General features: G+C 37.6%; 4 protein-coding genes across 5 annotated transcripts; 2 read left to right on the top strand and 2 right to left on the bottom strand.

Annotated features, from left to right (window-relative positions):
- Nucleotides 1-198: 198 nt before the first annotated feature.
- Nucleotides 199-4,499, bottom strand: LOC103422315 (vacuolar protein sorting-associated protein 2 homolog 2). Its single transcript, XM_008360366.4, has 11 exons — nucleotides 4,309-4,499; nucleotides 4,037-4,081; nucleotides 3,630-3,664; nucleotides 3,494-3,544; nucleotides 2,839-2,943; nucleotides 2,679-2,750; nucleotides 2,434-2,505; nucleotides 2,126-2,206; nucleotides 1,994-2,029; nucleotides 1,736-1,893; nucleotides 199-470 (listed from the first exon to the last, which is right to left on the bottom strand). The coding sequence occupies exons 1-11, from the start codon at nucleotides 4,340-4,342 to the stop codon at nucleotides 410-412; spliced, it is 750 nt and encodes a 249-aa protein (XP_008358588.1). The 5' UTR covers nucleotides 4,343-4,499; the 3' UTR covers nucleotides 199-409.
- A 1,741-nt stretch (nucleotides 4,500-6,240) lies between these two features.
- LOC103412329 (alpha-glucosidase-like) lies at nucleotides 6,241-12,741 on the top strand. The gene is made up of 5 exons (XM_029110206.2): nucleotides 6,241-6,755; nucleotides 9,703-10,370; nucleotides 10,664-10,894; nucleotides 10,985-11,631; nucleotides 11,745-12,741. Exons 1-5 carry the CDS (start codon nucleotides 6,487-6,489, stop codon nucleotides 12,651-12,653), a joined length of 2,724 nt encoding a protein of 907 aa, XP_028966039.1. The 5' UTR covers nucleotides 6,241-6,486; the 3' UTR covers nucleotides 12,654-12,741.
- LOC103412331 (uncharacterized) lies at nucleotides 12,676-17,855 on the bottom strand. 2 transcript variants are annotated; one of them, XM_008350913.4, is made up of 13 exons: nucleotides 17,716-17,855; nucleotides 16,951-17,530; nucleotides 16,331-16,515; nucleotides 15,679-15,759; nucleotides 15,557-15,598; nucleotides 15,420-15,464; nucleotides 15,233-15,319; nucleotides 14,652-14,778; nucleotides 14,480-14,560; nucleotides 14,253-14,372; nucleotides 13,866-13,930; nucleotides 13,224-13,329; nucleotides 12,676-12,999 (listed from the first exon to the last, which is right to left on the bottom strand). In XM_008350913.4, exons 1-13 carry the CDS (start codon nucleotides 17,761-17,763, stop codon nucleotides 12,899-12,901), a joined length of 1,668 nt encoding a protein of 555 aa, XP_008349135.1. In that variant the 5' UTR covers nucleotides 17,764-17,855; the 3' UTR covers nucleotides 12,676-12,898. The 2 variants fall into 2 exon arrangements, with proteins under 2 accessions (XP_008349135.1, XP_028966040.1); XM_029110207.2 differs by lacking the exon at nucleotides 15,420-15,464.
- A 241-nt stretch (nucleotides 17,856-18,096) lies between these two features.
- On the top strand, nucleotides 18,097-26,510 carry LOC103422314 (nicotinamide/nicotinic acid mononucleotide adenylyltransferase-like). The gene is made up of 10 exons (XM_029110208.2): nucleotides 18,097-18,239; nucleotides 18,776-18,839; nucleotides 19,172-19,245; nucleotides 19,624-19,709; nucleotides 24,843-24,926; nucleotides 25,064-25,148; nucleotides 25,538-25,617; nucleotides 25,711-25,812; nucleotides 26,173-26,231; nucleotides 26,303-26,510. Exons 2-10 carry the CDS (start codon nucleotides 18,781-18,783, stop codon nucleotides 26,403-26,405), a joined length of 732 nt encoding a protein of 243 aa, XP_028966041.1. The 5' UTR covers nucleotides 18,097-18,239; nucleotides 18,776-18,780; the 3' UTR covers nucleotides 26,406-26,510.
- Nucleotides 26,511-26,720: the final 210 nt, after the last annotated feature.

The following is a 26,720-nucleotide window of genomic DNA, read 5'->3' as shown; positions in this document are numbered from 1 at the left end:
TTGACATACCACAGTAGTTTGCCATGGTTGGCCTACCAAAGTTTAAATATTGACCACCTGCTACAAATTTTTGTTCAAGTTTTCAGAAAAATAAAATAAAATAGAAAGAAAGCAAATATGGTAACATGATCACAGTGACAACAAATGTTTAGAACAGAGAGAGTGTGAAAGAAAGCAAATATGTTTGGCACCACCGTGTCATGAAAACTAACAACTTCGTTATATGGTAGAAGGCGTCTCCATCCAATCCAAATAGTTGCTGAAACAAATATGTCATCCAGGGAATCCTACTATTATTACAATATATTCTTCTTTTATATGGTTTTGCTTTGTAATTTGATTAAATTTACACGAACAGATGTACTATGATTATGATGATCGGGATCTGCGCACCGCATGCTTAACAGGATCACAAACGTCGCAGAGAGGCCAACCTCTTCTCAAGATCCTCAACGTCAGATGATTCAGAACTGCATACAGTTAAGATAGAATGTTAGATATTATATGGAAACCACATGAAAACGGACCAGAATGGTTTTGATCATGTGAGCATATATTATTCTTCTACTTACGACTCAAACTCAATCAATACTAGTTTATCATGGCAAGTTGGCAACAGTTTGTCGTAGAAATCTAATGATACCTTTGAAGGTATGCATTAGTCATGAAGGAATCCCGTCCAATCCTACTAACTTGTGGAAACTGAAAGAAATAAGTTTTCTTCATGACTCAATATCCTTTCCAGTTGCACATAATTTGAAAGTTGGGATTCATTTCTTACTTCAACATACATTGAATCTAATAAAATATCCAATCCAAACGTGATTTCAAAACAAAACCAAAACGAATGAAAATCAATAATTTCAAAACATGGGCTTTTTGATCAATTTCCTGGCACCAAATCAGCTTTCAAAGCATCTACCCAAATATGAAAGGAAGTCAATAATTTCAAACTTCAGTGATACCATCAGATATGCTTAACCCCCTCAATGGTATCGACTATGTGAGATATGCTTAACCCCCTCAATGGTATCGACTATGTGAGATATGCTTAACCCCCTCAATGGTATCGACTATGTGAACAATCATTCTTCAAGTTACGACTCAAACTCGAGCAATGATAATTAATCATGGAAAGTTGGCAGAAGACTCTCACAGAAATCTGATGATGCCTTTTGTTTATAAAAATCAACCTGTTGTGTCCACCTACTTCATGCTAGCATTTTACTACAACAATCTATCAAAATAAGGAAAAAAGTCAACTGTAGGTAACCTTTCAATATGATACAATGCACCAACTCTATGAAAACCACGCCAAAACGGTCGTGAACTATAGACATGCTTAAGCCCTCTCAAAGGTACTGATGATGTGAGCAATCTTCTGAATTTGACTCAAGCAATACTGGTTTATTAAGGCAAGTTAGCAACAGTTTAGTGTAAATATCTGATGATGCCTTTAATTTAAAAAAAAAGTCAACCTGTTGGCAACAGTTTCGTGTAAAAATATGATGATGCCTTCTATGTAGAAAAGTAATGTCAACCTGTTATGTCCATCTACTTTCTTACGCGCTTATGAATCATTTTCAGTACAGGTGCTTTTCACTTCGAAAAATCAAACAATTCAGTCCACTGCTAAATACAAAATATAAACTTCTGAAATCCTAATCATGACACAAATTACTGAGTTCTAAAGAAGGAAAAATCATTTGGTGTTTCTAATAGTCAATGAACATACCTGTTAACAACATTTGCAGCATTCTTTGGAGCTACATTTTCAGCATTCCTTGAAGCTACATTTTCAGCAGCATTCCTTGAAGCGACATTTTCAGCATTCCTCGGAGCTACATTTACAGTAGTTCTCGATGCAATTCTGCCTTTTGGAGCTGAAGATAACTGTAAGGAACGAGAACAAGAATCAAAAAGCAGTAGTTGGTTTAAAACAAAAAAGAAAAACAAGCAAACTCATGTGAGCTATCAATCTCAAAGCACCAACCTGCGATGCAATATCAACACCAATCTCATCGAGCACCTGAAAAATGAAATATTTGAGTTCTGGATTAATAAGATAATGCTGATATACCTGTACAAGAAAAACAAAACTACTATAAGGATGCCGATACTCCACCTGGTTGGTGAGCTCCTCTGTTTCCTCTTCAGCCTCATCTTTGTCCAAGGTTTCATCAATAGACTCTGACATCATTTCTATCTGCATAGATGACAATAGGATGTCATATTTTACACATATGCGCATAGATGACAATAGGATGTCATATTTTACACATGTGCATTCTCGAACATGACAGTAGAACAATCAGGGAGGAAAATGGCGAGCGTAATTTCCTTCGGACATGGTAGGTTCAAGTTGTGTGTTCATTTGATTAAAACCAACATTGAATTAACCAAGAAATTATTACCAGAAACTATAAGTATTACCGTCATATCCATTTGTGCTGCCTGCTTCTGGAATTCTCTGATCACTTTAACTTGTTTTGCAGGTTCCATTTGCTGAAAAGAGAAATAGATAATGACAACAATACTTGGTTAATTCCAAGAGCTGGTCTAGATGATTCCAAATAAGAAAATCAATTAATAATAATAAAGTTTAAAGGACTATTACATGGTAATAACTAGTAAATCTGCAAATTTTTAATCATCTGAAATTCTCTTGATATCTATACCTTGTTCATTGCCACCATTGCTTTAGTTGCACCTTTCATGCCTGTGGAAATAGAAGTGCTTGCATACAATGCCTGCAAACATATTGCAAGGATACCGACACTCAGACAGTTGCTCGCCTATCATAATCTTTTAACTTAATTCAAAGCATACAATGCTGACCTGTGTATGGGTAGCTACACCTCTTATTTGGGCACGACTTCCTTGCAAGTTAGTAATCTGTTGACGTAGTCTAACGAGTTGACGAGCAAGGATTTTGGTGGCAGCCTGGATAAAACTTGTTGATAATTCAATGTTAAAAATGAATGATTAGGTCCAACAACATGACTGACAGGGTTTTGCCAGCTTACTGCACAAGCTAACCTGCAGAACATTCATCCATCTACATATAGTATGCGGTATGCAGTATCTATTCGTGTAAAGGATCATCCTCTCATAGTTTGTCAAATTCCACAGAGTAACATTGGAAAACAAGTCAGCTCAGTTTGGTAATGTATCGGTAATGGAGCAAATTTATGTAGGTTAGTTTTCTCCTAATATAGTTTTGGATGGCTACTCCGGCATCAATCTACGTGCATGAAATTGTCTTAAAAGTCAAATGGTTGAAATAAAAGAACTAGATTCAAAAGACGTGGTAAGGTAATACTAATCAACACATCCAAATCATATTGTGAAAAATATGTTGAGCTGCATACTTTTGATCTTCAAGGTTGCAAACCTATACGATGAGGCCGATCGCCCCTTGGAAGTGAATACAGCTAATTCCCATATTAACTAGTACGAGGAAAGAGTAACTTAAACGGAATAGTAAACTTGCCTCGTTACCAGTTTTAGCCGTTTTCTTGATCTCCGCCACTAATTTCCTCTCCTGAAATGCAGAAACAATGAGGACGCTGAGGGAAGCATCAGAAAACATAATCAATCAGAAGGTTCAGGGTAATTGTAACATGTACCTCCAACTGAAGAGATGCGATCTCACGTTCAATACCTGTAAGAGAAAATGGGAGCAGGGTAGAAAAACAAGTTAAACCACTAAATGTTGTAGTTTCAATTTGTTGCCTCCAACCAAGAGTAATACATAATTTTAGCTGCAGTACACTGAAAAAGTTTGGAACTTTGTGATTGAAGAAATTGTAGATTCTGAGCTCCTCCGATTCCCGACAAATAACGGAGCAAACCATGAAAAGCATGGAAATTAAAAGGAACAATTGATAGCATGTTTTTTCGTTTTTATACACAAATCCAAGGAAATGACAGGAAACTAAATTTGCAGAGATTCAATAGACAAAATAAAACAAGCATTTCATATCATCAGCAATTTTGAAGCAAATTCAAACAATATAAAGAGAAGAAAACACACCTCTTGTAGCAACACTCATTTCTCTTTTGCTTTCCCTGAGAGCCTCTGTTCAAATACACAACCAATTTAACAAATGCATTCACAAATTTAACCAAACAGACAACCAGCAATAATAAGTCTGCAAAAACTAGAAAACCCCACAAAAACTCTGAGAATCAAAAATAAGAAGAACCCATTTCTTCTTCCACATTTCCTCACCCACCAAACACAGTGGCAATGCAAAAACCCTAATCAGTGAAAAGAACTAATGAAACCCTAGAGAGAGAGGAAACCTTTGGGGGAGGTCTTCTTCTTGAAGATGTTCATGGTGGACTGAGTGAGTGAGAACCCAGCAGAGTTGAGAACTTGGGAACTTTTGGGGAGTTGAGAAAGTTTGGCAACAAAGTCCAAACAAACCAAAACAACAGGGCAAAATCTTCTGAATCTGCTTTATAGGAGAGCGTGCTTTTTGTTCCCGGTTCTCACGTATCCACATCCAACGGCAACTTTTCCAACTAGCCGTTACTATTCGTCCCATTTCTTTCTGACTATATTGCCCTTCCACAATAAATAAGTTTGATGCCCTTTTGAGCTGTCATTGGTAATTTCCAATTTGGTACAACACATATTTTATGTCTACTAAGCTTATCCTCAAACTTTCTTTTTCTTTTAATTTATTTATTTTGTTTTATGAATATTTTCATTACTTTCCATCATAATATTCAAAGCAAGAAAATTAAAAGAAAATAAGTAATAAATCATAATGTTATGATATTTATTACCATTATTTTAATTCTTAATTTTCTCAAACAAGTGATACTATATACACTCAATTTAAGCACCAAATGATGTGACACATTTTACGCTATATAAATTTTTGTTACAATTACTAATCAAAGTCTAACTTAAAGTAAAAAATTGATTGGCAACACATTATTTGATTAAAAAATTGGGTGTGTCTAGCATTATTATTTTTATTATAAACAATATTTCTATACTAAATTACACACTAGAGTTTGAATTTAGAATATAATGAATAAAAAAAAAATTCTAACCACCAGAACAATGCACAACTTTCAACCTATATTTCTATTTGAAAGGCAAAGTCAAAGGACTGTTGTCAATAGTCCTTATGTAATTTTGTCTTTAGTTTCAAATGTTTTGTTCTAATATTCTTACTGTATGGTCACTTAGTATTATGATCTAGGGGTATTCACTTTCACTTGTAAGTAAGAGGTCTTATGTTCGATTCTTGCCAAAGTCAAATTTGAACCACATTATTACTAGCACATTGTGAGACTAAGCCCACCCTCTTCCCTTAGAGTAGATAATATCGTTTGTTCAAAAATTAAAAAAAAAATCACTCAGTATTACGGTCTGGTAGTATTCATCTTCACTTGCAAGTGAGAGATCTTAGGTTCGAATCTCGTGGATGGCAAAATCGATACCAAATTAGGCTGCTCATTGTTAGCTTAACCGAACTCTTACTGTCCTTAATGTAAAAATATAAATGTACTTAAAAAAATAAAAAATAAATAAAAAAATTATTGCTGTGTGTTCTTTTAATAGTTGGCTTTAAACGTCGGGCCTCATCGCTTGATCCTTCTTGTTGCCATGTGAGCCTTTTTTGTTGGCCTTGACCTTTATTAGTTCATATGATGATATCCTAAACTTTAAACTTCTTCCATATAACTTAATGAAAATTAGCCTCACGATGTACGATGAATAGACACGGTTGATTTATTCTCCGGATCCTCACAAAGAGGACCTGAAGAGGGAAAATGATCCTTGCCAAATTCTTTTCTTGAGGATCCTAGGGATTCCTTGATCGTAACCGTTCATCGTATATCGTGTGATCAGAAATCATTTCAAAGTTTAAAATTTAAAATTAAATATAAATATTACCTAACGAAAATTGATCCCATGATGTAGGATGAACGTTCATGATCACAGGATCCCTAAGATCTTCAGAAAAAAGATCCGGCTAGGATCCTTTTCCTCCGGAGAGGATCCTTGTCTATTGCCCTCTCATCCACCTAAATTCCTCTTTCCAACCTTATCCTTATGCTATTTTATAATTTATCGATGAAACCTCTTAGATGTGCGCAGTAGAAAATAATAAAAAAAGAAATTTTTTTCTTATCACTAGCTTATGAAATGGCCCACCAACTAAAAAAAGAATTTTCAAAAGACATGCTTGACTAAGGTAAGTGGGGATTATTGCCGGATCCTCTTTGCGAGGATGGGACTAAAGATAACTCTCACAATTAATAATAATGATTAAGAACAAAATTACCAAAGAACACAGGAAAAACCCATACAAATGATGTGGAGACTCGCTACGCGTGCGTGGGGTTACGTATGAAAGCTATACATACCGCACACATGTAATGCAAAATGAAAAGTAAATAATTATTCATCAAAAAGTCTCGACTCCACAGAAGACCAACTAGTAGAAGAACGCAAGAGTTATGAAAACAAAGAGATCATCGAATCCACCAAAGCCAATGTATCATCATCTGCATCTGCCATTCTTCTTCTTCTTCTCGTCTATTTTCTGTCTTATATCATCTGCAAAGGCAATTGCAGAAGCAGAAGCAGAAGCAGCAGTTGGGTATGGATACAAAATTCAATCCGTCCACTATGATTCCTCCGGAAACTCATTGACTGCTGATCTTGGCCTCATCAAGTCCTCCTCCCTCTACGGGCCTGACATCCCAAATCTCAATCTTCACGCCAGGTACCCCTACTCACTAATTTAACTAGATCGATTAATCTTATCTTACTTATATTAGCTGTTGTAGTTGCTTTCCAAGATAACCTTTTTTTTTGTTTTTTTTATGCTCAATTATTTTTTTGGGGTTGACCAGGAGATCAGGATAACAAGACATCTTAACCGTCATCGTAGATGCTAAGATAATATTCCAATGAAATTTTTTATTTAAACTCATTTAATCTATTTTTACACCCAATTTAAATTTTAAATGTTAATTATCTATTTTACCCTATTGCATAATTATTATTATGTACAACATAAAATTAATAATAAAACTCAAATTTATAAATAAACTCAAACACTATAATTAAACCATACGATCACTTTTTGTTTATTTTACATTTATTCTGGCTAAAACCCTAATAGCTCTCATAAAGAAAAATAAGTTTTTTATTTATTGATGGATGATGATTTTAAAGTTTTGAATCATCCAACCAAGGTAAGACTCAATTTGTGAATTTTTTGTTCGTTTGATTTCAAATTTTTAGAGTGTAGAAGTTACTTTACTGTAATTTTTTTCAACAAATACAACGAAAGCATCCTACCTTCCAGCTAAAACAACAACGAAAGCATCCAACGATGAAAAATGTTTGGTGTGGAAGGACCTAGTAACTGGTTGAATTGCCCATAAGTGGACTCCTCGTTCGCTACTTTTATACTGATTGTTTTAATTGAAAGTTCAGTTTCTTATGGCATTTGTAATGTTAAAATATGCTCGAATCCAGCACACTACTGATGCATGAATGAAATCGTTAATTGAGCAAACACAAGAAATCAACAAGCTTTTCTATTTTAGAAGTTTCATTTGTATACAATTTTCACTGGTTGCTATAGGGCTTGTGTTAGTGAGGTGAAAATTGTGCTAGTTGACACATTCTTAATATGTCTAAGTGCACTTAAAACCCATTAGACGAGACACCAGTTGAATTCCTCTTAAAGCACTTAAAGCCTCTGTCACTAGAAGCAAACCAAGTAAACTAACTCAATACCACAAGTCTAACTGTTAATTATGGTAGAAGTTATCTATGTAGTAGCTTCCACGCTATAAGAGCGGTACTCTTCTCCGTTAGAAAATCAGGTAAGCATTTACCCGAACACAACCTGTCACCACTCCCAACAGGTAGCCTTCTCCAGTTTTTGTGTATGTGTGTACTAGCTTTCCCCACTGGGGTGGTAGCCCTCTTTGGCCTTTTCCCAGTTATGATCTCCAAAAGGACAACCCCATAACTATACACATCGCTTTTCACAGTGATTTTTAGCATGCATGCATATTCTACAAGTAATAATTGAATTATCAACTTTTTTGTTGTGGAAAACCATGCAAACTTAGGTCTAAACACATCAAATTTAGCTTCTAAAAATCAAATGGGTGTAAAAATAAATTCACATATTGAATTGGGTTTATGGGGGTATATTAGCTATTAATTTAGGTTTAAAGAGATATTAATAGTTTAGTTAAAAATCAAATGAGTGCAAAGAATAAGCTGGATATAGAAATAAGTTAGATATGTTTAAATAAAATTTCTCTATTCCAATTTAAAGTCACTTGCCCATCAATGCCTTTTTTTTTCCTTTTTTTTTTTTTTGGAAATTACCAATGCCTTTTCATAAGTTTGGCCAAAACCTGCCCTTTTTACATTTTTTTGGGGTAAATTATATAGTAACCCCTCAGGTTTGAGGTCTATTACAACCACATACAACATCTTTAAAACATTTCACTTTCATACCTCACGTACTATTTTATTTCAAAATAATACCTTTGTTAGATTTTCCATCAATTTATCCGTTAAGTGCTGATGTGGTTGCCACATTTGTGCCATGTGGCAAAAAAAATCAAAACATGAAAGAAAACTCACACCCCCTCCCCTTAAACCAGATACCAACCCCCCCCCCCGCGCACGCGCCCCCCCGGAAACCCTCCCTCCCCCATGACCCACCTTACCCAGAAACCCACATCCCTCCCTCCACACCCACCCTCTTCCCTCATCTACACACCGCCCACTCCTTAAATCCATACCTATTCCTCCCACCCCACGAACCCGGCGAAGGTGGCGTAGACGGGATCTGGGTTTTTTTTTTTTTTTTTGGGTTGCAGGTAGGGGGTCGGGGGAAGAAGATGAAGATGGGGGAGAAGAGAGGGGAAGAGGAGGGGGAAAGACGAACTGAAGGATTTTTTTTTTCTGCGTTGTAGGGGGAAGAAGATGAATATGGGGGAGAAGAGAGGAAGAGGGGGGATAAGGCTTGTGGGTTTGGGGGTTGCGGGGAGAAGAGAGGAGGAAGAGGGGGGGGATAAGGTTTCAGCTTTTTTTTTAAATTTTTTTATAAGATTTAGGTTTTTTTTAAAAAAAAATTGCCACGTGGCACAAATGTGGTAGCCATGTCAGCGCTTAACAAATCAATTGATGGAAAATCTAACGGATGTATTATTTTGAAATAAAATAGTATATGAGGTATGAAAGTGAAATGTTTTAAAGATGTTGTATGAGGTTGTAATAAACCTCAAACCTGAGAGGTTACTATGTAATTTACCCCTTTTTTTATGCATACAAGCATGATGCTTTAGTTTAAACAAAATAAGAGTGGTTTAAATTCGGGTGAATAGAGAATAGCACATTGATTTGTACGAATGAGCTTTTAAAATAACTTAAAGTCTTTTTGATGAAAATGTTTTTAGAACAAATCCTTAGTAAAAATGTAAGTAAATTCTGAAAAAATAAACACTTTACTTACTGGAAGAAGCACATAAAATGCTTTAGAAACCCAAAAACATTTTTTTCTAAAAACGGTTCCAACTATTTTAAAATCACATCCAAACGAGCTCCCATTTTTGCAAACTGCTATGAAAGTTAAATAATTCAGATTTTTATAGCGAGAAAACATTTTCACGACATAATCTTAATCATGCATGCAGCTATGAAACCAAAGATCGTCTAAGAATTCGAATAACGGACTCAAAGAAGCAAAGATGGGAAATCCCACAAGACATGATCCCCCGCCAAACCAAACCCCCTACCCCCCACCAGCACTGCATCTCCCACGACCTTGTCTTCACTCTCCGCAACACCACCCCATTCGGCTTCACCGTCACCCGCTGCTCCTCCAACGACGTCATCTTCGACACCTCCCCCCACTCGTCAGACCCCAACACCTTCTTGGTCTTCAAGGACCAATACATCCAACTCTCCTCTTCTCTCCCCCATAACAGATCCTCCATTTTCGGCCTCGGCGAGCACACCAAGTCCTCCTTCAAGATCATTCCCAATCAGACATTGACTCTCTGGAATGCCGACATTGGTAGCGTCAATCCCGACCTCAACCTTTACGGGTCCCACCCCTTCTACCTGGACGTCAGGTCGGCGTCTCAAGATGGCGGCAAGACCGGTGCAGGAACATCTCATGGAGTGCTGCTGCTGAATAGCAATGGCATGGACATAACATACAGCGGTGATAGGATTACTTATAAGGTCATCGGTGGAATTGTGGACTTGTACTTCTTTGCCGGGCCGACACCTGAGTTGGTAGTGGAGCAGTATACAGAACTAATCGGCCGCCCTGCCCCTATGCCCTACTGGTCTTTTGGTAAGTTTGCTGCTTTAAATTGTATATTTAACTTTGTTAGCTATGTATCCTACCAAAGTAGTGCTAGTCTGCTAGAGCAGTAACATTTTCGTGTCTCATATTGGTTGTGCGACATGTACGTAACAGTGAGTCCACTTGTTACGTCAATTATTACGACTAAAAATACTTTTATCTATACCATGTCAACTGACGATGTGGTTTCATTTTGATTGTCCGTCCTACTAAAATAGTATGCTTTTTAGTTTCATATGTACTTACCCTTCGTACTAAGTTGTTTTCATTCCCTGCCGAAGGATTCCACCAGTGTCGATATGGTTATAAGAATGTTTCCGATCTTGAGGGCGTGGTTGCTGGTTATGCAAAAGCCGGTATCCCTCTGGAAGTTATGTGGACGGACATTGATTACATGGATGCTTACAAGGACTTCACTCTCGATCCCGTCAACTTTCCATTGGATAAGATGAAGAAATTTGTAAGCACTCTTCACCAAAATGGTCAGAAATATGTCCTCATCTTGGATCCTGGTACGCGGCCTAAACCCTAAGCACTACTAAGTGCATATTCAAATTATCGAAACAGAATAGCAGGAAATGATCATATCCTTTCTTTGACAGGTATCAGTAATAAAGACAACTATGAAACCTACATCAGAGGGAAGGAAGCAGATATTTTCATCAAACGCGACGGAATTCCTTACCTGGGAAATGTATGGCCCGGCGATGTGTACTACCCAGACTTTGCACATCCAGAAAGTGAAAAATATTGGGCTAATGAGATACAAATATTTCAAGATGCTCTACCTTTTGACGGTCTTTGGCTCGATATGAATGAGCTGTCCAATTTCATAACCTCTCCTCCCACTCCATCTTCTACATTTGATGACCCTCCTTACAAGGTTAACAATTCTGGAGTCCTGCGTCCGATCAATGAGAAGACTGTTCCGGCATCAGCGCTGCACTTTGGTAACATTACAGAATATAATGCACATAACTTGTACGGACTCTTGGAAGCCAAGGCAACAAGCAACGCCTTAATCAATGTAACTGGTAAAAGACCGTTTATACTTTCTAGATCGACTTTTGTAAGCTCCGGTAAGTACACAGCACACTGGACTGGAGACAATTCTGCACAATGGAGTGATCTGGCATATACAATTCCAGGCATTTTAAATTTTGGACTTTTCGGAGTTCCAATGGTTGGAGCTGATATATGTGGATTCTCTGGAAATACCACCGAAGAACTCTGCCGGCGATGGATTCAGGTAACTAATGAACCTAGAAAATTCCCATACATATTAGACTACGTTATATATCTTGATTTGTATTCGACTTTATTGACATCTAATGTGACTAAATTAGCTATGTCTACATGTAGCTTGGGGCCTTTTACCCCTTTTCAAGAGATCACTCCGAAAAGTTTACAATCCGTCAAGAGCTCTATCTATGGGACTCAGTGGCAGCAACGTCCAGGAAGGTGCTTGGACTGCGCTACCGGTTGCTCCCCTTATTTTACACATCAATGTATGAGGCACACAAAAAGGGAACCCCAATTGCAAGACCCCTTTTCTTCTCATTTCCTCAAGATATCACAACTTACGAGATCAATACGCAGTTTCTAATTGGTCGAGGCGTAATGGTCTCACCTGTGCTGAAACCGGGAGTCAATTCAGTTGATGCATATTTTCCTGCTGGAAACTGGTTTGATCTCTTCAACTACTCAAAATCTGTGAGTGTAAGTTCAGGACAGCACGTTAGGTTGGATGCGCCGCCTGATCATATCAATGTGCATGTTTGTGAAGGAAATATTTTGGCATTGCAAGGAGAGGCCTTGACAACACAAGCAGCCCGAAAGAATGCTTTCGAGCTTTTGGTGGTCGTTAGCAGTAACAGACAAAGTACAGGAGAAGTTTTCTTGGACGACGGAGAGGAAATTGAAATGGGAGGAGAGGGAGGCAAGTGGAGTTTAGTGAGATTTTATAGTGGAACTGAAAATGGAACTGTATTTGTAAGCTCAGAGGTTGTAAATGGAGGATTCGCTTTAAGTGAAAAATGGATCATTGATAAAGTTACCTTCATTGGGTTGGAAAAGGTTGGTCATGGATTGGAAGGGTATGCATTCAACGTTACTAAGGGAGCAAATTTGAACGCAAACTCGGATATCAGAGCCAGCTTTGACAGCAGTAAGCAGTTTGTCACAGTAGTGATTTCCGACATATCGATTCTTATAGGATCAGAGTTTAAGTTGGAGCTGAAGCCGAAGCACGCTACCGAAAGCACTTTGTAGAGAAGAAACTGAACACAAGCAATTGAAAAAACAGTTTCTGTTGTAATAAATCAGAAAATACACTAATATACACATTTATATTCTGCAATTATTTGTGTATTACATTGTCGTTTATCCAGCCTTGACAGTAGCCAGCGGTTTGTTATGGTACAGAGTTCCGGAGTAGAAGCATGGAAATGCTGTGAACAGCTCTGGAAACAAGAGAGTTTACAGTAAAATTTGAATATCCAGTATTCGTTTGACCATTAGCCTTTCAAAGTCCCACCAAATTCTTCTAAAAGGCGCTCAATGGTCTTTCTTGATGTGACCTTGTCAATCTCAAATACTTGCATCACCTCTCCGAGAACTGCAAGAGCACCATGGGGAAGTTTAATACCGTCATCAAACGATAATGCAATTTAACCATCTTTTGAATCCCCGCATGATGTGTAGCAATTAAAAGAAATAGATACGCAGCTTATTAGCAAGAACAATAAAGGAACCAAATATTTCAGGTAGGAGTAATTCCCAATTTTTTCGACCACTCAAACTGAAGTGAATGGCTTGTATTAGCTTGAAGTGATTCTTTACCTGGCTGATGGATTGCTTTGAGAGGCAGTTGGGAAGCATCTGAATTGAAGAAAAACAGCAGATTCTTCAAGAGCTCCACTGACTCTGCTGACACTAGGATCTCTCTCTGTATTACACCAAATGTATGGGCAATGTCAAAGCCTCTACCATAAGATAGTAAAACGCTAGCGCTACACAACCCTTTTTCTAGATTACATATTCAGTTTGTTCTGAAAAAAAACCAGAGACTGTAAGTGCAGCAAAATATGTATGGATACTTGAGAGTCGGTGGATTACTTTTTAATTGAGCGCATACTTTGGCTCAATTTGTTTACAGTACTCCCCGTCCCATGACCAAAGAAATGCCAAAATGCCCTTAGATGAGCACTTGGCAGTCCAAAACTAGGATACAAAATATTTCAATCACATTAAACACAGAAGTTTGAGTTGTTCGAACATGGAAGTTACAATTGTCTCTCAAACTTTAACCCACTCGAAGCTTTGGCTTTATTAATCATGACTCACAAAGGAAAGATTCAAACCCTCTTTGAAATAGGTTCATTTTAAATTAATCCCCAGGGCCTACCAGATCATTAACGGGTAGAACACGCATTAACAATAAGAGAAAATGTCGAAGATGACTTATATAAGCATGTCTCTAACCTTGAAGTTCTTTTTCGAATCATAATACCCAGAAACAACCACGAGAAGCTGAAGTTTCTCCATCTCTGAAATTCACGATAAAAAACAATGAAATTCATCAATTTAGTTTGGAACAGGGAAAACAAGATTAAAAGACGTGTAAGTGAGTGGCAATAAAAAACTATATATAATATCTTCAGCATTATAGTATGTTACTAACATTATTAGCGGCATAAAAAGAACATAAATAACTGAAGTGAGCTTGGATTAAAGGTCGACCTATACTATCTCAAATCAGTAAACAAACTGACTAGTAAAGGCTTCAAGACTTCTGTTTCTAGCGATATGATAGATGTTTATGGATCAACTTCCTAACGAGAATTTAATGAAAGAAAATTATATACTTACGTTGGAAATTTTTAATTTCACGCACTGAGGTGTTCTCATGTTCAAGAAGCTGTGCAATTGGCATTCCGGTGGAACTCATCCCGATTTGTGATGTTCTAGCACCAAGACCCTCCAGTTTACCTGTTTCAACAACTATTAAGTTAGTGGAAGGATATTCCATTATGTTGAAGGGCAAAAACAAATCCCATGACAAGCTTAAAAGGACTGAGGTTAGTTCAAGTCCAGACCTACTCTTGTCCACTTTTTGAAATCCTTGCGCAATATATCACTAATCTTGAGATTAGATACATCGTACATTTTGTATCTCACTGAAATAAAACAATTATATTTAGAGGAAGAAGTTTTGAGGAAATAAAGTAAATTAAAAAGATGGACAGGCACGTAGTGGACGTTACATACATAACTGGTAAAGGCCATTGCATCCAAAGCGACCAGCACCATGGATTAACAGTGCAGACATGTACTTATCCTTGGTTGAACAATGAGAACTACACAAGTTTGTGGAGTCTAAAAGGATGGCAGCTAACTGCAAGAAAAAGGAATTCCAGAGGAAAAGTAATGTAATAAGGCAATGGAGGGAAAAGTAAAAGTCCAAACTTAAGAGCAATTCATGGCAAACCATGCTTCCAACTACTGATCCTCCCACCCAGGAACTCAAAGGGCTAGCTACTATAAGTGGTAAGGATCTGACTACCTATCTTATGCTACGAGTCGAACCTAAGGAAAGAAACGGGGAATAGGTACGTACCATCATGATACACATCTGCTGAAAGGAAAGATGAAAGAAATAAAAAGGATAAGGAGTAAAAGAAAATCAAAAGGCCAAGAAAAATTTCTTAAAATCATGGGAATGGTTTATATCGTTGCTGCACAAGTACATGGCCTATACATATAGGCCCATGAGAGCAAGAGATATGTCTTTTAAATTTCGAAATAAGTTGTTCACATTTTAGAGCATGGAACAGGAAAAAGGAAGCTACCAAAAGTCTACTGAATCCTTGTCCAGCCAAAATCTCAGGTGAAATCAGAGAAAACTTCTCAGCAACAACTGTACAGCATGAGCTATCCTGTTTATAACACAATAATCAGCACATTCATTCATGTTATGAACAATTGGGACAAAATAATGAAGCTGCCAAGGTTATAATGAATAAGTTTCAATCATACCTCTGCCACAGTAACACTCTTAACCCAGGGATATACAGATTCTCCCTGTTAAACAAAACAAAACCTTAACCATATTGAACGTCTCAACAAGTAGCAGGGTAAGCTTAAACATATCCACATTGAGTTCATCAAAGCACCTGTTTGCAATTGAAATTTTCCACTACAGCCTCTTTCAATGCCTGTTATAGGAAGACAAGAGTATGAATCATTTACCATGGTTAAAAATTCAAGTGCATCGAAATTTTCAAATCTGACTTACCTCTTGCTTGGCTGGGAGCTTGTGGCCATTTAATAGAACTACTTTAAGACTCCCAAATAGATCATAATATGACAGATCAATCTGCTCCAAATTTCACATGAAAGATAAACTCATAAGTTGAACAGACATGTCGTAATTGAAAAGTTATGAGTCAGGCCCCAGCTAGTCACAGACTCACAGGTAAAGGCGTTTAAAATGAGAGAGAAAAGAATCCGGATTAGTCAACTGTAAAACCGAATGATTCACATATGATTCAACGATATGGTTGTTCCACATAGGGGAGAGGCAGGGAGCGGTGAATGATTGGGGGTAGTAAGGGAGCCAACATGGGGGACAGTAAACTGAGGATTAAGGCTGTGTTCTAGAGCGCTTGAATGGATAATGTAAATCTTGTATTTAGTTTCACCAAGAAAATCACGACAGGGATTAAAACTTTTACTGAATGATAAAATAAAAGGAGTTGGACTATCTTTGGTCATCAGCACTGACCTATCTAAGTGGAAGCTAATAGAAGAACACCATAAAACATTAAAAATTCCAGTAGTCAATGGAACGTACCTATCTTTGGTCATCAGCACTGACCTAACTAAAGTGAAAGCTAATAGAAGAACAACATAAAACATTATAAATTCCAGCAGTCAATGGAACGTACCTCATCCACGAATATTAAGGATGACTGATCAATTTGACAAGAATCAAGTAACCATTTGAGTTCAGCTTTAGAATTTATGTCCGACCTCTTCATGTTGATGACAGGCACTGTGCAGAACTGGTCAGATTTTTGTGTTTCATTCAGGTAGAAGGCATAACTGACGGTTGAAGCAACAGATCCAACATCTGCAAATTGTCAAAGAGAGGCAAAAATGTATACTGACATAAATTCACAAATTTGGCTGAAAGATAGAGAAATCTCAACGACCATTCTGAAACACATTATGAGCATCAAAATACAGGTGTTTCTTATATTTATTTTTCAATTCGTATTGATAAAATTTATGGACATATTAAGTTTACTTTTTTAATTCGTATTGATAAAGTTTATGGACATATTGAGTTCAGCAAAACATCTATATAGTATTAGACAGGATAACAACTCAAATGTTTTTTATCTTTTCAGGGTATACAGGCATATTAAGTTTGTTTTGAAACTCATACTGTAGCACAATGAGGTTACTTACATATAGATGTAAATTTAAAAAAAAAATACGATACAGAAATCACAAAAGTACAAGTAAAGAAATGTTGGAAAGGAGAATTAAAGGCAGGCATTACCAGCAACATCTTGAGCCATTACAACATGTAAGAATTTTCCCGGGACACCGGCCTTAACTTCATCCTTTGTGGCTTTAAGAAACAAATTAAGCTTGTAAATGCTTGGACACGATGCAACAATTTCAAATTGCGGCGAGTCCCCATTATAAAACGATGCAGCAGACTGAGGAAGTGAAACTGTGGACAGGTTTTCTTTCCTTCTATTCACCCTGAATGATTTCCCACTTGTGACACTTGCTAGACCATTTACTCTACCATGCTTATGATCATTTGCTTCAATGGCGGGCTCATTTAATTTCCCCAAATCAAAGCTAGAAACTGGCTGAACATTAGCGAATGCTAATGAAGCAGTTTTACCAAGTTTCGCCCTTTCAAAGGGCTCAAGAACACTATCATCAGAGAATGGAAGCTGCCCTTTTCTTGTGAGAGTGTTACCAATATCCGACATGGTACGAGAAATGTTCCGCCTTCCGGGGATTGCCGGAAAATCAACAGTAGGAGGGCTAGGATTCTGATCATCAAGCCTCAACAGGCCATCGAAAAACGGGTCCTTTCTGGAACGGTTGTATGGCTCCTTCACCTACAAAACAACATCAATAGGCACAATTTCAGTACAATTTCAACGAAAAGAGGCTTCCTCTTTTACTCGCTGCGTCCCGAATTCAAACCCTGCTTCTCTTAGTCTAGCTTAGAGGAGTAATATCGGTCGTAACACAAAAAATAGCAAAACGAAAAGGTTAAGAATCAAATGAGCTTCAGACTGACCTGATTGAGTTGCCCAACTGCTTCGGGACTGGAACTCCTGGACCTCATGATTCTGAATAGCAATATAAGAAAGCGCCGGGAGAATGCTGTGGCAGTTTAGAATGCGTGAGAGGACGTCAAAAACCGTGACTAAAACAAGAGCACAAGACGCCATGGGAAGCCTTGTGAAATCCGCCATAATCTTAGCAGAGCTCAATAGCTAAGGAAACAAACTTTCAATCTTTCCATCTTCCCTTTCCCTATAATTTCACTGCGTGTTGTAAATTAACAGATACGTTAAACAATATTTAAAAAGTTAACCCAATAAAAACGGCCTTTGACGAGAAAACTTTTTCTCAGTTGGCAATCACATCTCATCCCAGCCAGCTGCCAGCCTACCGCTTCTATCGAACCCATCGAGCGGGAACCCAGTTCGTGTCTGAGCTTCAGTTCCACCGCCCCGACTCCTTGACCGTCATCGTCGAGAGGACCGGCTCCAAGCGGCGCGAAAAGAACCGACCTTTAAGTCATCGATTCTCGAAAGGGTACTCATATTTTTCAAACTATTTTCCAATTTTCTAATCTGGTTTGGCTTATTCTCCAATTTTATAATCTTGGTGTGGCTTGTTTGCCAGCGCTTTGACCTTGGGTTTTCTTGTTTTGTTGTATCCTTGTGAGTGGTTTTTTATTATCTGTTTGGCTGCTAGGAAAACGTACGAAAATGGAGGGAAATGGGTTTTTCATAATCGTCGAAAATTTCTGATGTCAGCTCTTTCTGTGAATTCTATGAAAAGCAACAATTTTTTAATCCGGGAATCAGTTAATGTCATTACAAATTTTGTGATAGGACTAGGGGTCATTACAAAGGAAAAGCTGCTATTTTTTCCAAGTTAGGGTCATTACAAAGCTGCTATTTTCAGCTTCTGATTTTCAGCTTTGACTGACCCCTAACTTTGAAAAAAAGCAGGTTTGGCTTTGTTTTCCAAAGACATAAAACACCCCAGCTTTTTTCCACACCTGCTTTTGAAAAAATTTAAGCAATGCCAAACCAGTACCAATTTGGTTCTTTTACTTTTTTCAGCTGCGATGGACATCCCTCTGCCTGTTCATAAATTAGCTCTGCATTTGGTTAATCACGATGACAAGTAAGTTCACTTTATCAGTTTTATTTATTGATGTTTTTGCTTGTATTTGTATCGTTTGAGATACCGAACATGTCTGGCTTTCGAAGATTGAATTTTGCTTCAACTTTAGCAGGATGATAGAAGGAACTGGAAGGAATACATAAACGTATAGCTTAAAGACATTAGATTTTAGCTTGCAGTAGAAATTGCATTACCTTTTAGTTTTCGGAGAATTGCATTTGTTTGTTAAATTTCCAGCATGGATGTTATTATGTTAATGTTGACAAAGTTCGTACCATAAGGTGTAATGTTTTTGTAAATACGTTAGCTCACTCTTTCTCTCTCTAAACTAGGGACAAGAAGTACGTAGTTCTAGTAGCAACTGGAAGTTTCAATCCTCCTACCTATATGCATTTACGAATGTTGGGTAAGTTGCAGCACAAACTAAGGGCTTGTTTGGAAGTTCTTTTAAAATGACTGAAAGCACTTTTAGCGAAAATGTTTTTGGGTTCTAAAGTGCTTTTTCAGGATTCAATTGCATTTTTACGAAGGATGTTCCACAAACATTTTCACCAGAAGCGCTTTCAACTGCTTTAAAAGCACTTTCAAACAAGTTCTAAATTTATTTCTCATTTGACAGCTAAATTAGGAATTTACATATATGCAAAATGCACTCTCTTTTTTGGACCGGGTCATTGCCTCGTGGGTTTCATTTTCTAATTGTGACTTTGGATCTTTTACTTAGTTTTCAGTGGAAATTACAGTTTATAATTTATATTTCGACCAATTTTGTTCTTGTCAACAGAGCTGGCAAGAGATGCACTAAATTCAGAAGGCTTTTGTGTAATTGGAGCTTATATTTCGCCTGTTAATGATGCATACAACAAGAAGGTTTGTAACCTTAATAGCATCTCTGTAGGCATCGTAGTAGAAAAAGCTTTTATATGCTCAATGTTAAGTGCACAATATGCACAGCGGTACCGACCAAAGTTCTGAGATGAGGCTACATTTCTGAGATGAGGCTACATTAGGAAGTTGGTCATATACCTCAAGTTCTTCCATGACCCTTTTAACCGGCGTTGTAGAAGCAACACGATTAAAGTTATAACAAAAGTTACTTTAATGAGTTTGTCTCAGTTATGAGGTTTTTTTTGTTAGTTTATAAGTGTATTTGCTGAAATATAATAAGAAGTCAGTTTTAAATATCAGCCCTTGGATCATAGTCCAAGTGTGCAGCTAAGATGTAATCTTAGATTAATTAATATTTCCTCTTGCTACATGTGCTAAGTGTGTGTGAATGAATGAAACAGTGTGCAGAGTTTGTTTCTTCTTCCCAAGCAGAATTCTCTCACTCTCTCTCTAGATTTCTTACTCTCTTCCTTTCTTCAATATATATAAATTGATTGAAACACTCATACAAGATCATAGTCTGTATGCTAACATGGCCTCAGAGCTGTGTTCGATCAATTGATACTGGGCGTTTGGATCTGTGAAGAGAGCTACCCAGCAACTCAAAGCTGCGATCGAGTTGATTGCGATCTGAGTCTAACATGGCAGGATCGGGTAGTGGTGAGGTGAGAGCACCAATTTTCAATGGTGAAAATTATGAGTTCTGGAGTATTAAGATGAAGACCATTTTCAAGTCCTACGGATTGTGGAATTTGGTTGAAAAGGGTTTCGATGAATCAGATATGAAGAAGATTGATGAATCTGAGGCGAAGAAGAAAGACAAAGAAGAGTCTAGTGGTGCTGGGAGGATGACGCTTGTTGAGGTGCTCATGAAGGATGCTAAAGCTCTGGGTCTGATTCAGGGCGCTGTTTCAGATGAGATATTTCCCAGAATCTCTCATGAAGAAACTTCAAAAGGCGCATGGGACATTCTGCAGCAAGAATACCACGGTGATAAACAGGTTAGAAGTGTTAAATTGCAAGGTCTTCGTAGGGAATTTGAATATACCCGAATGCGAGATGATGAATCACTTTCTGTTTATCTTACAAAACTATTTGATCTGATAAATCAAATGCAGAGCTATGGAGAGGAATTATCTCGAGAGAGAGTTGTTCAGAAATTATTAATCAGTTTGCCATCAGCTTATGACTCTATCTGTTCTGTTATTGAGCATTCGAAAGATTTGGATGTGATTGAGGTACAAGAAGTGGTTGCTTCCTTGAAGAGTTTTGAGCTACGTCTAGATAGACATTCTGAGCACAAAACTGAGAAAGCATTTGCTAGTCTCAATGTAAATCCCAAACCAGCTAAATTCACAGGAAATCAAAGTGCAAGGTATCATAAGAATTGGAAAGAAAAAGGGAAGAGGTGGGATAACAAACCCACTGATGGTGCTAGAAATCCTTGTAAACATTGTGATAAGCTACATTTTGGTGAATGCCGATTCAAGGGTAAACCAAAATGTTATAACTGTGATAAGTTTGGTCATATTGCAAGGGATTGTAATAGCAAGAAACCAGTGCAACAGCTCAATTATGCAAACAAGGTAGAATCTACACCCACCATGTTTTATGCTAGTAATCAAACTTTTACTAGTGTAAAGGACTGTGATGATGTATGGTATGTAGATAGTGGGTGTAGCAATCATATGACTGGAAGGGAGGATTTACTTGTGGATATTGATAGGAATGTAACTGCAAAAGTTGAAATGGGTACTGGACAGCTTGTTGATGTAACTGGTAAAGGGAGTCTTGTAGTTGAAACTAAACTAGGCAAGAGATATATCAAGGAGGTTATGCTTGTGCCTGGACTGAAGGAAAATTTGCTCAGTGTGGGTCAAATGATGGAGCACGGTTATTATTTAGTGTTTGGAGGTCACAAGGTGGAAATCTATGATGACAGTTCATATTCCAACATGGTTGCTAAAGTTCCAATGAAGGGAAATCGAAGTTTTCCAATGAAATTACAGACTGGAATACATATTGCTTTCAAGGCAAATGTATGTGCTTCTACTACTATGTGGCATAAAAGGTTGGGACACCTAAACCTGAGCAGTTTGAAATTGATGCAGGAACAAGAAATGGTAGTAGGATTACCAGAAATCAAAGTAGCTAAAGGAGTATGTGAAGGTTGTGTTCTCGGCAAACAATGTAGAGAAGCATTTCCAAAGGAAGCTAATACTAGAGCTGCAATTCCTCTAGAGCTTGTGCATAGTGACATTTGTGGTCCAATGCAGAAAACTACAAAAGCTGGAAATAGATATTTTCTTACTTTCATAGATGATTGTACCCGAATGTGTTGGGTGTATTTTTTAAGGCATAAATCTGAAGTTCTCAGTGTGTTTAAAAAGTTCAAAGTCACTGTGGAATTACAGAGTGGTTATAATCTGAAAAAGCTTAGGAGTGATCGAGGAGGTGAATACACTTCAATGGAGTTTAACAAGTTTGTTGAAGATGTAGGCATGGAAAGACAACTTACCACTCCATACACACCACAGCAAAACGGTGTGGCAGAGCGAAAGAACAGAACCATCGTGGAAATGGCTAAGTGTCTTATGTTGGAGAAGAAGGTTCCACTTGAATTCTGGGCTGAGGCAGTCAATACCTCTGTGTACATTCTGAATCGATGCCCAACCAAAGCCTTACATAAGAAGACACCTTTTGAAGCTTACAGTGGGAGAAAACCAGGAATTAAGCATCTAAAAGTGTTTGGTTCTTTGTGTTATGCTCATGTACCAAGTCAACAGAGACAAAAACTCGATTTGGCAAGCAAGAGGTGTGTTTTCTTGGGATATGGTAGTTGTGAAAAGGGATATAGACTGTATAACATTGAATCTGGAAAGGTGACTATTTCCAGAGATGTTGTGTTTAATGAAGAAGCATGTTGGGATTGGAATGCACAGAAGGAAAGAAGGGAGAGTATCCAGATCTTTGAAATGTCTGCAGGAGAACAAAACTGTGAAGGAAGTGCTTGTGATTCTGAAACACAATGTGAAGTCAGTGAAGAGAATGTTGGGTCAGATTTAGTTACTGAGCTATCTGATCAAGAAAGAGTGACAGGTCCACAGGATTTTGATCACACTCCTCTCAAGTATAGAAACATTGCAGAAATATATGAAAAGTGTAATCTGTGCATAATAGAACCCGAATGTTTTGAAGAGGCTGCCAAGGATGAATCATGGCAGAAGGCTATGGAAGATGAAATCCCTATGATTGAGAAGAATCATACTTGGGATCTTGTTGATAGACCATTTGATAAACCAATCATTGGAGTCAAATGGGTTTATAAAACAAAACTAAATCTGGATGGTTCAGTGCAGAAAAACAAAGCACGGTTGGTTGCAAAGGGGTACTCTCAGAAGCCTGGAATCGATTTCAATGAAACTTTTGCACCTGTGGCAAGACTTGATACTGTGAGAACCTTGGTGGCCCTTGCTGCACAGAAAGGATGGAAATTATTTCAGTTAGATGTAAAGTCTGCATTTCTAAATGGAGTGTTGAATGAAGAGGTGTATGTGGATCAACCATCTGGTTTTGTTATACAGGGCAAGGAAGACAAAGTGTACAGGCTCAGGAAAGCTTTATATGGTTTGAAACAAGCTCCAAGAGCTTGGTATGAAGAAATAAATTCCTATTTTGCAAAGGCTGGATTCCACAGAAGTCCGAGTGAAGCTACTCTTTATATCAAGACATCTTACAGTGGCATTCTTATTGTGTCACTGTATGTAGATGATATTATTTACACAGGGAGTTCAAAAGAGATGATAGCTGAGTTTAAAGGTGAGATGATGAGACAATATGAAATGACTGATCTAGGATTACTTCATCATTTCCTTGGTCTTGGGGTATTGCAAACAGATAATTACATCTTCTTGCATCAAAAGAAATATGCAAAGACTTTGCTTGAGAAATTTGGACTTAGGGATTGTAAGCCGGTTGCAACACCATTAGCTATGAATGAAAAACTTACAAAAATAGATGGAAGTGATCTGGCAGATGAGACTTTATATAGACAAATGGTGGGAAGTTTGCTATATTTGACAGCAACAAGGCCAGATATTATGTTTGCAGCAGGCTTATTGGCTAGGTTTATGCACAATCCTACCAAGAAGCATATGGGGACAGCTAAGAGAGTTCTGAGATACATACAAGGCACTGTGAACTATGGAGTGGTCTATGAAAAGGGAAAAGGAGCAGTGTTGGTTGGTTATTGTGATAGTGATTGGAGTGGAAGTGAAGATGATATGAGGAGTACATCTGGCTATGCATTCAATCTTGGTTCTGGTGTGTTTTCTTGGGCCTCAATCAAACAAAGCAGTGTTGCTCTTTCAACTGCAGAGGCAGAATACATCAGTGCAGCAGAAGCTACTGCACAGGCCATTTGGCTAAGATTTGTACTCTCTGATTTTGGGGAAGAACAAGCAGAACCAACTAAGTTGCTGTGTGATAATACTTCAGCAATTGCCATATCAAAGAATCCAGTCCATCATCACAAAACCAGGCACATTAATCGGAAATTTCATTTCATCCGAGATGCACTTCAAGATGGTGAGATTGATCTGGTATACTGCAAGACTGAGGAGCAGGTTGCAGATATATTCACTAAAACTTTGGCAAGGGATCGATTTGAAGTACTGAGGACAGCTTTGGGAGTGATTTCAGCACATCACTTAGAAGGGAGTGTTAGTTTATAAGTGTATTTGCTGAAATATAATAAGAAGTCAGTTTTAAATATCAGCCCTTGGATCATAGTCCAAGTGTGCAGCTAAGATGTAATCTTAGATTAATTAATATTTCCTCTTGCTACATGTGCTAAGTGTGTGTGAATGAATGAAACAGTGTGTAGAGTTTGTTTCTTCTTCCCAAGCAGAATTCTCTCACTCTCTCTCTAGATTTCTTACTCTCTTCCTTTCTTCAATATATATAAATTGATTGAAACACTCATACAAGATCATAGTCTGTATGCTAACATTTTTACCACTTTATGCTAGTGAAGTGCTATAACTAAATTACATAATCAGGTATCACATCCCTCTGTTGCCACATACTGAGATGGTCACTTGGTTGGCTATGTAGGGACTTATATCTGCTGAACATCGTGTACAGATGTGTCATCTAGCTTGCAAGAGTTCAGAATTTATAATGGTTGATCCGTGGGAGGTATGTCCCTCCTTCTCCACCACAAAAATTCTTTAGAATCTTAGATGATGATTCTGTATGTGGTTCTGTGTCTTATTTATTTACTACCGCTAGGGTTCTGTGTACTTATGCATAGAAGTTATAAATTGATTTTACAGGCAAGACAAAGTAGCTTCCAGCGCACCTTAACTGTTCTATCTAGAGTCAAGGGTTTCTTGTCTGAGGCTGGTATGATACCAAGTGGTAAGATTTGCAAACTGTTATCCCTTATTTTCCGTTTGAGCAATTAAGCTGCACCGGCAGCTTTTTTTTTTTTAGTAAGTTATATGTATGCATGGAGAAGGTATAGATGCAAAGCACACATGCACTGTGCACATGTTCTTTCCCAAAACTGTATGGCTGTAACATCATAGGAAGTTTGTCAGGAAGGCTTTGTCATATTGGTGTTTGAGGCTCTTAGTCCATCGAATCCATCCATAAGCAGCAGTGCTGACACTCAACACAAATTTCGTTTTACGGACTTTGTGTAATCAATTTGATGCATGATAATTCTGGAGCTGGTTTCAGTTCTACATCATCATTGTTAATTTTGGATGGCAATACGATTGACTTTTGTGTCTTGCTCGTGATAGAATCCCTCAAGTGCATGCTTGTATGTGGTTCTGATCTACTCCAGTCTTTTGTCATTCCTGGATTTTGGATTCCTGAGCAGGTCTGTCTATAATTCAATATTACGGTGGTCATATATAGTCGATTCATGCAAGATAATCATCTCATTGTCCAGATTCTTGCTCTTATTTATCAGGTGAGAAGCATACGTGGAGATTATGGTGTGGTTTCCATTCGCAGGGATGGACAAGATGTTGACAAAATTATCTCAAATGATGAAATTTTGAAAGAGAACAAAGTAAGTTGATTTACCATTGCTTTCGGGCTCGTGAATTGTAATGATCAATCAAATCTCATTCAGCGTTATAACACTGGGTTTTTTAGCTATACCTATATTAGACTGGTTAGTTTAACTAGCGTCCACAATGGTGTTATTCTCATGTAGTTTTCAAATCTGAATATAAGTTAACCAAATTATTCGGATTGTGCTGTAAAAGGGTAGAATTTGGTCTAAATTGAAAAGCAAAAAATTTCGTAGTGATTCGAAGTTTGCAAAGTGTAAAACCTTTTGTTGCCTGAATAGTTTTGGTTTGAAACTTCTTACAGTCCACTGCTTGTGGCCTCATTGATGCTATTAAACCTTTTTCTTCTTTTGTAGGGTAACATAAAAGTTGTGGATGAACTTGTACCGAACCAAATAAGTTCAACGAGAGTAAGGTAAAGACAATCTGATTCATTGACAGAAATGTTTAGGGAATGTTGAATTGATAATTTACATTGTTTTTCAGGGATTGCATTTCAAGAGGATTGTCAATAAAATATCTGACTGCAGATGAAGTAATTGATTACGTTAGAGATCATCGTCTGTACTTGAACACAAATGACAAATGATGATATTGTCTTCATCAAGGGATGTACATGGTTATGAGATCGTTCTGCAGAAAGCAGAAACCAATAATTAACTAATCGATTGATACCGCACATTATGTTTGGCAAGGGAGTAGACAGCATTCTGGATTTTCTTCATTGTTTTATTTTTCAAATTGTGTTGAAGTTCAGTCTGCAGAAAGCTTAACTTGTTCTCCGATGCATAATTTGGTATATAATGGCCCCATCCCCACCGATGATCCACGTAGTTTGTATATGTTATATGCCTACGTCAAGTGCTAGTCTATAACATCTGCCATAGACGAAATGCAGGAACGA

Source organism: Malus domestica, chromosome 10, assembly GCF_042453785.1.
Source record: "Malus domestica chromosome 10, GDT2T_hap1".
NCBI lineage: Eukaryota > Viridiplantae > Streptophyta > Magnoliopsida > Rosales > Rosaceae > Malus > Malus domestica.
The sequence above is the reverse complement of the archived record's forward strand: the minus strand, read 5'-3'. Positions and strand labels throughout refer to the sequence as shown.

Bases quoted from the DNA above. Each gene is read 5' to 3' on its own strand.
- LOC103422315 (XM_008360366.4), bottom strand. From the start codon at position 4,342: ATGAACATCTTCAAGAAGAAGACCTCCCCCAAAG. The intron at 2,506-2,678 runs GTATAGATATCA...TTCTCTTTTCAG, and splicing joins CAATGGTGGCAATGAACAAG to CAAATGGAACCTGCAAAACA. The intron at 2,030-2,125 runs GTGGAGTATCGG...TTCATTTTTCAG, and splicing joins CAGAGGAGCTCACCAACCAG to GTGCTCGATGAGATTGGTGT.
- LOC103412329 (XM_029110206.2), top strand. From the start codon at position 6,487: ATGAAAACAAAGAGATCATCGAATCCACCAAAGCCAATGTATCATCAT. The intron at 6,756-9,702 runs GTACCCCTACTC...TCATGCATGCAG, and splicing joins AATCTCAATCTTCACGCCAG to CTATGAAACCAAAGATCGTC. The intron at 11,632-11,744 runs GTAACTAATGAA...GTCTACATGTAG, and splicing joins TCTGCCGGCGATGGATTCAG to CTTGGGGCCTTTTACCCCTT.
- LOC103412331 (XM_008350913.4), bottom strand. From the start codon at position 17,763: ATGAGGTCCAGGAGTTCCAGTCCCGAAGCAGTTGGGCAACTCAATCAG. The intron at 14,779-15,232 runs GTAGCTTCCTTT...TTTTTCTTGCAG, and splicing joins AAGGATTCAGTAGACTTTTG to TTAGCTGCCATCCTTTTAGA. The intron at 14,373-14,479 runs GTCTGGACTTGA...TTGTTGAAACAG, and splicing joins CAAAAAGTGGACAAGAGTAG to GTAAACTGGAGGGTCTTGGT.
- LOC103422314 (XM_029110208.2), top strand. From the start codon at position 18,781: ATGGACATCCCTCTGCCTGTTCATAAATTAGCTCTGCATTTGGTTAAT. The intron at 19,246-19,623 runs GTAAGTTGCAGC...TCTTGTCAACAG, and splicing joins TATGCATTTACGAATGTTGG to AGCTGGCAAGAGATGCACTA. The intron at 19,710-24,842 runs GTTTGTAACCTT...TTGGCTATGTAG, and splicing joins ATGATGCATACAACAAGAAG to GGACTTATATCTGCTGAACA.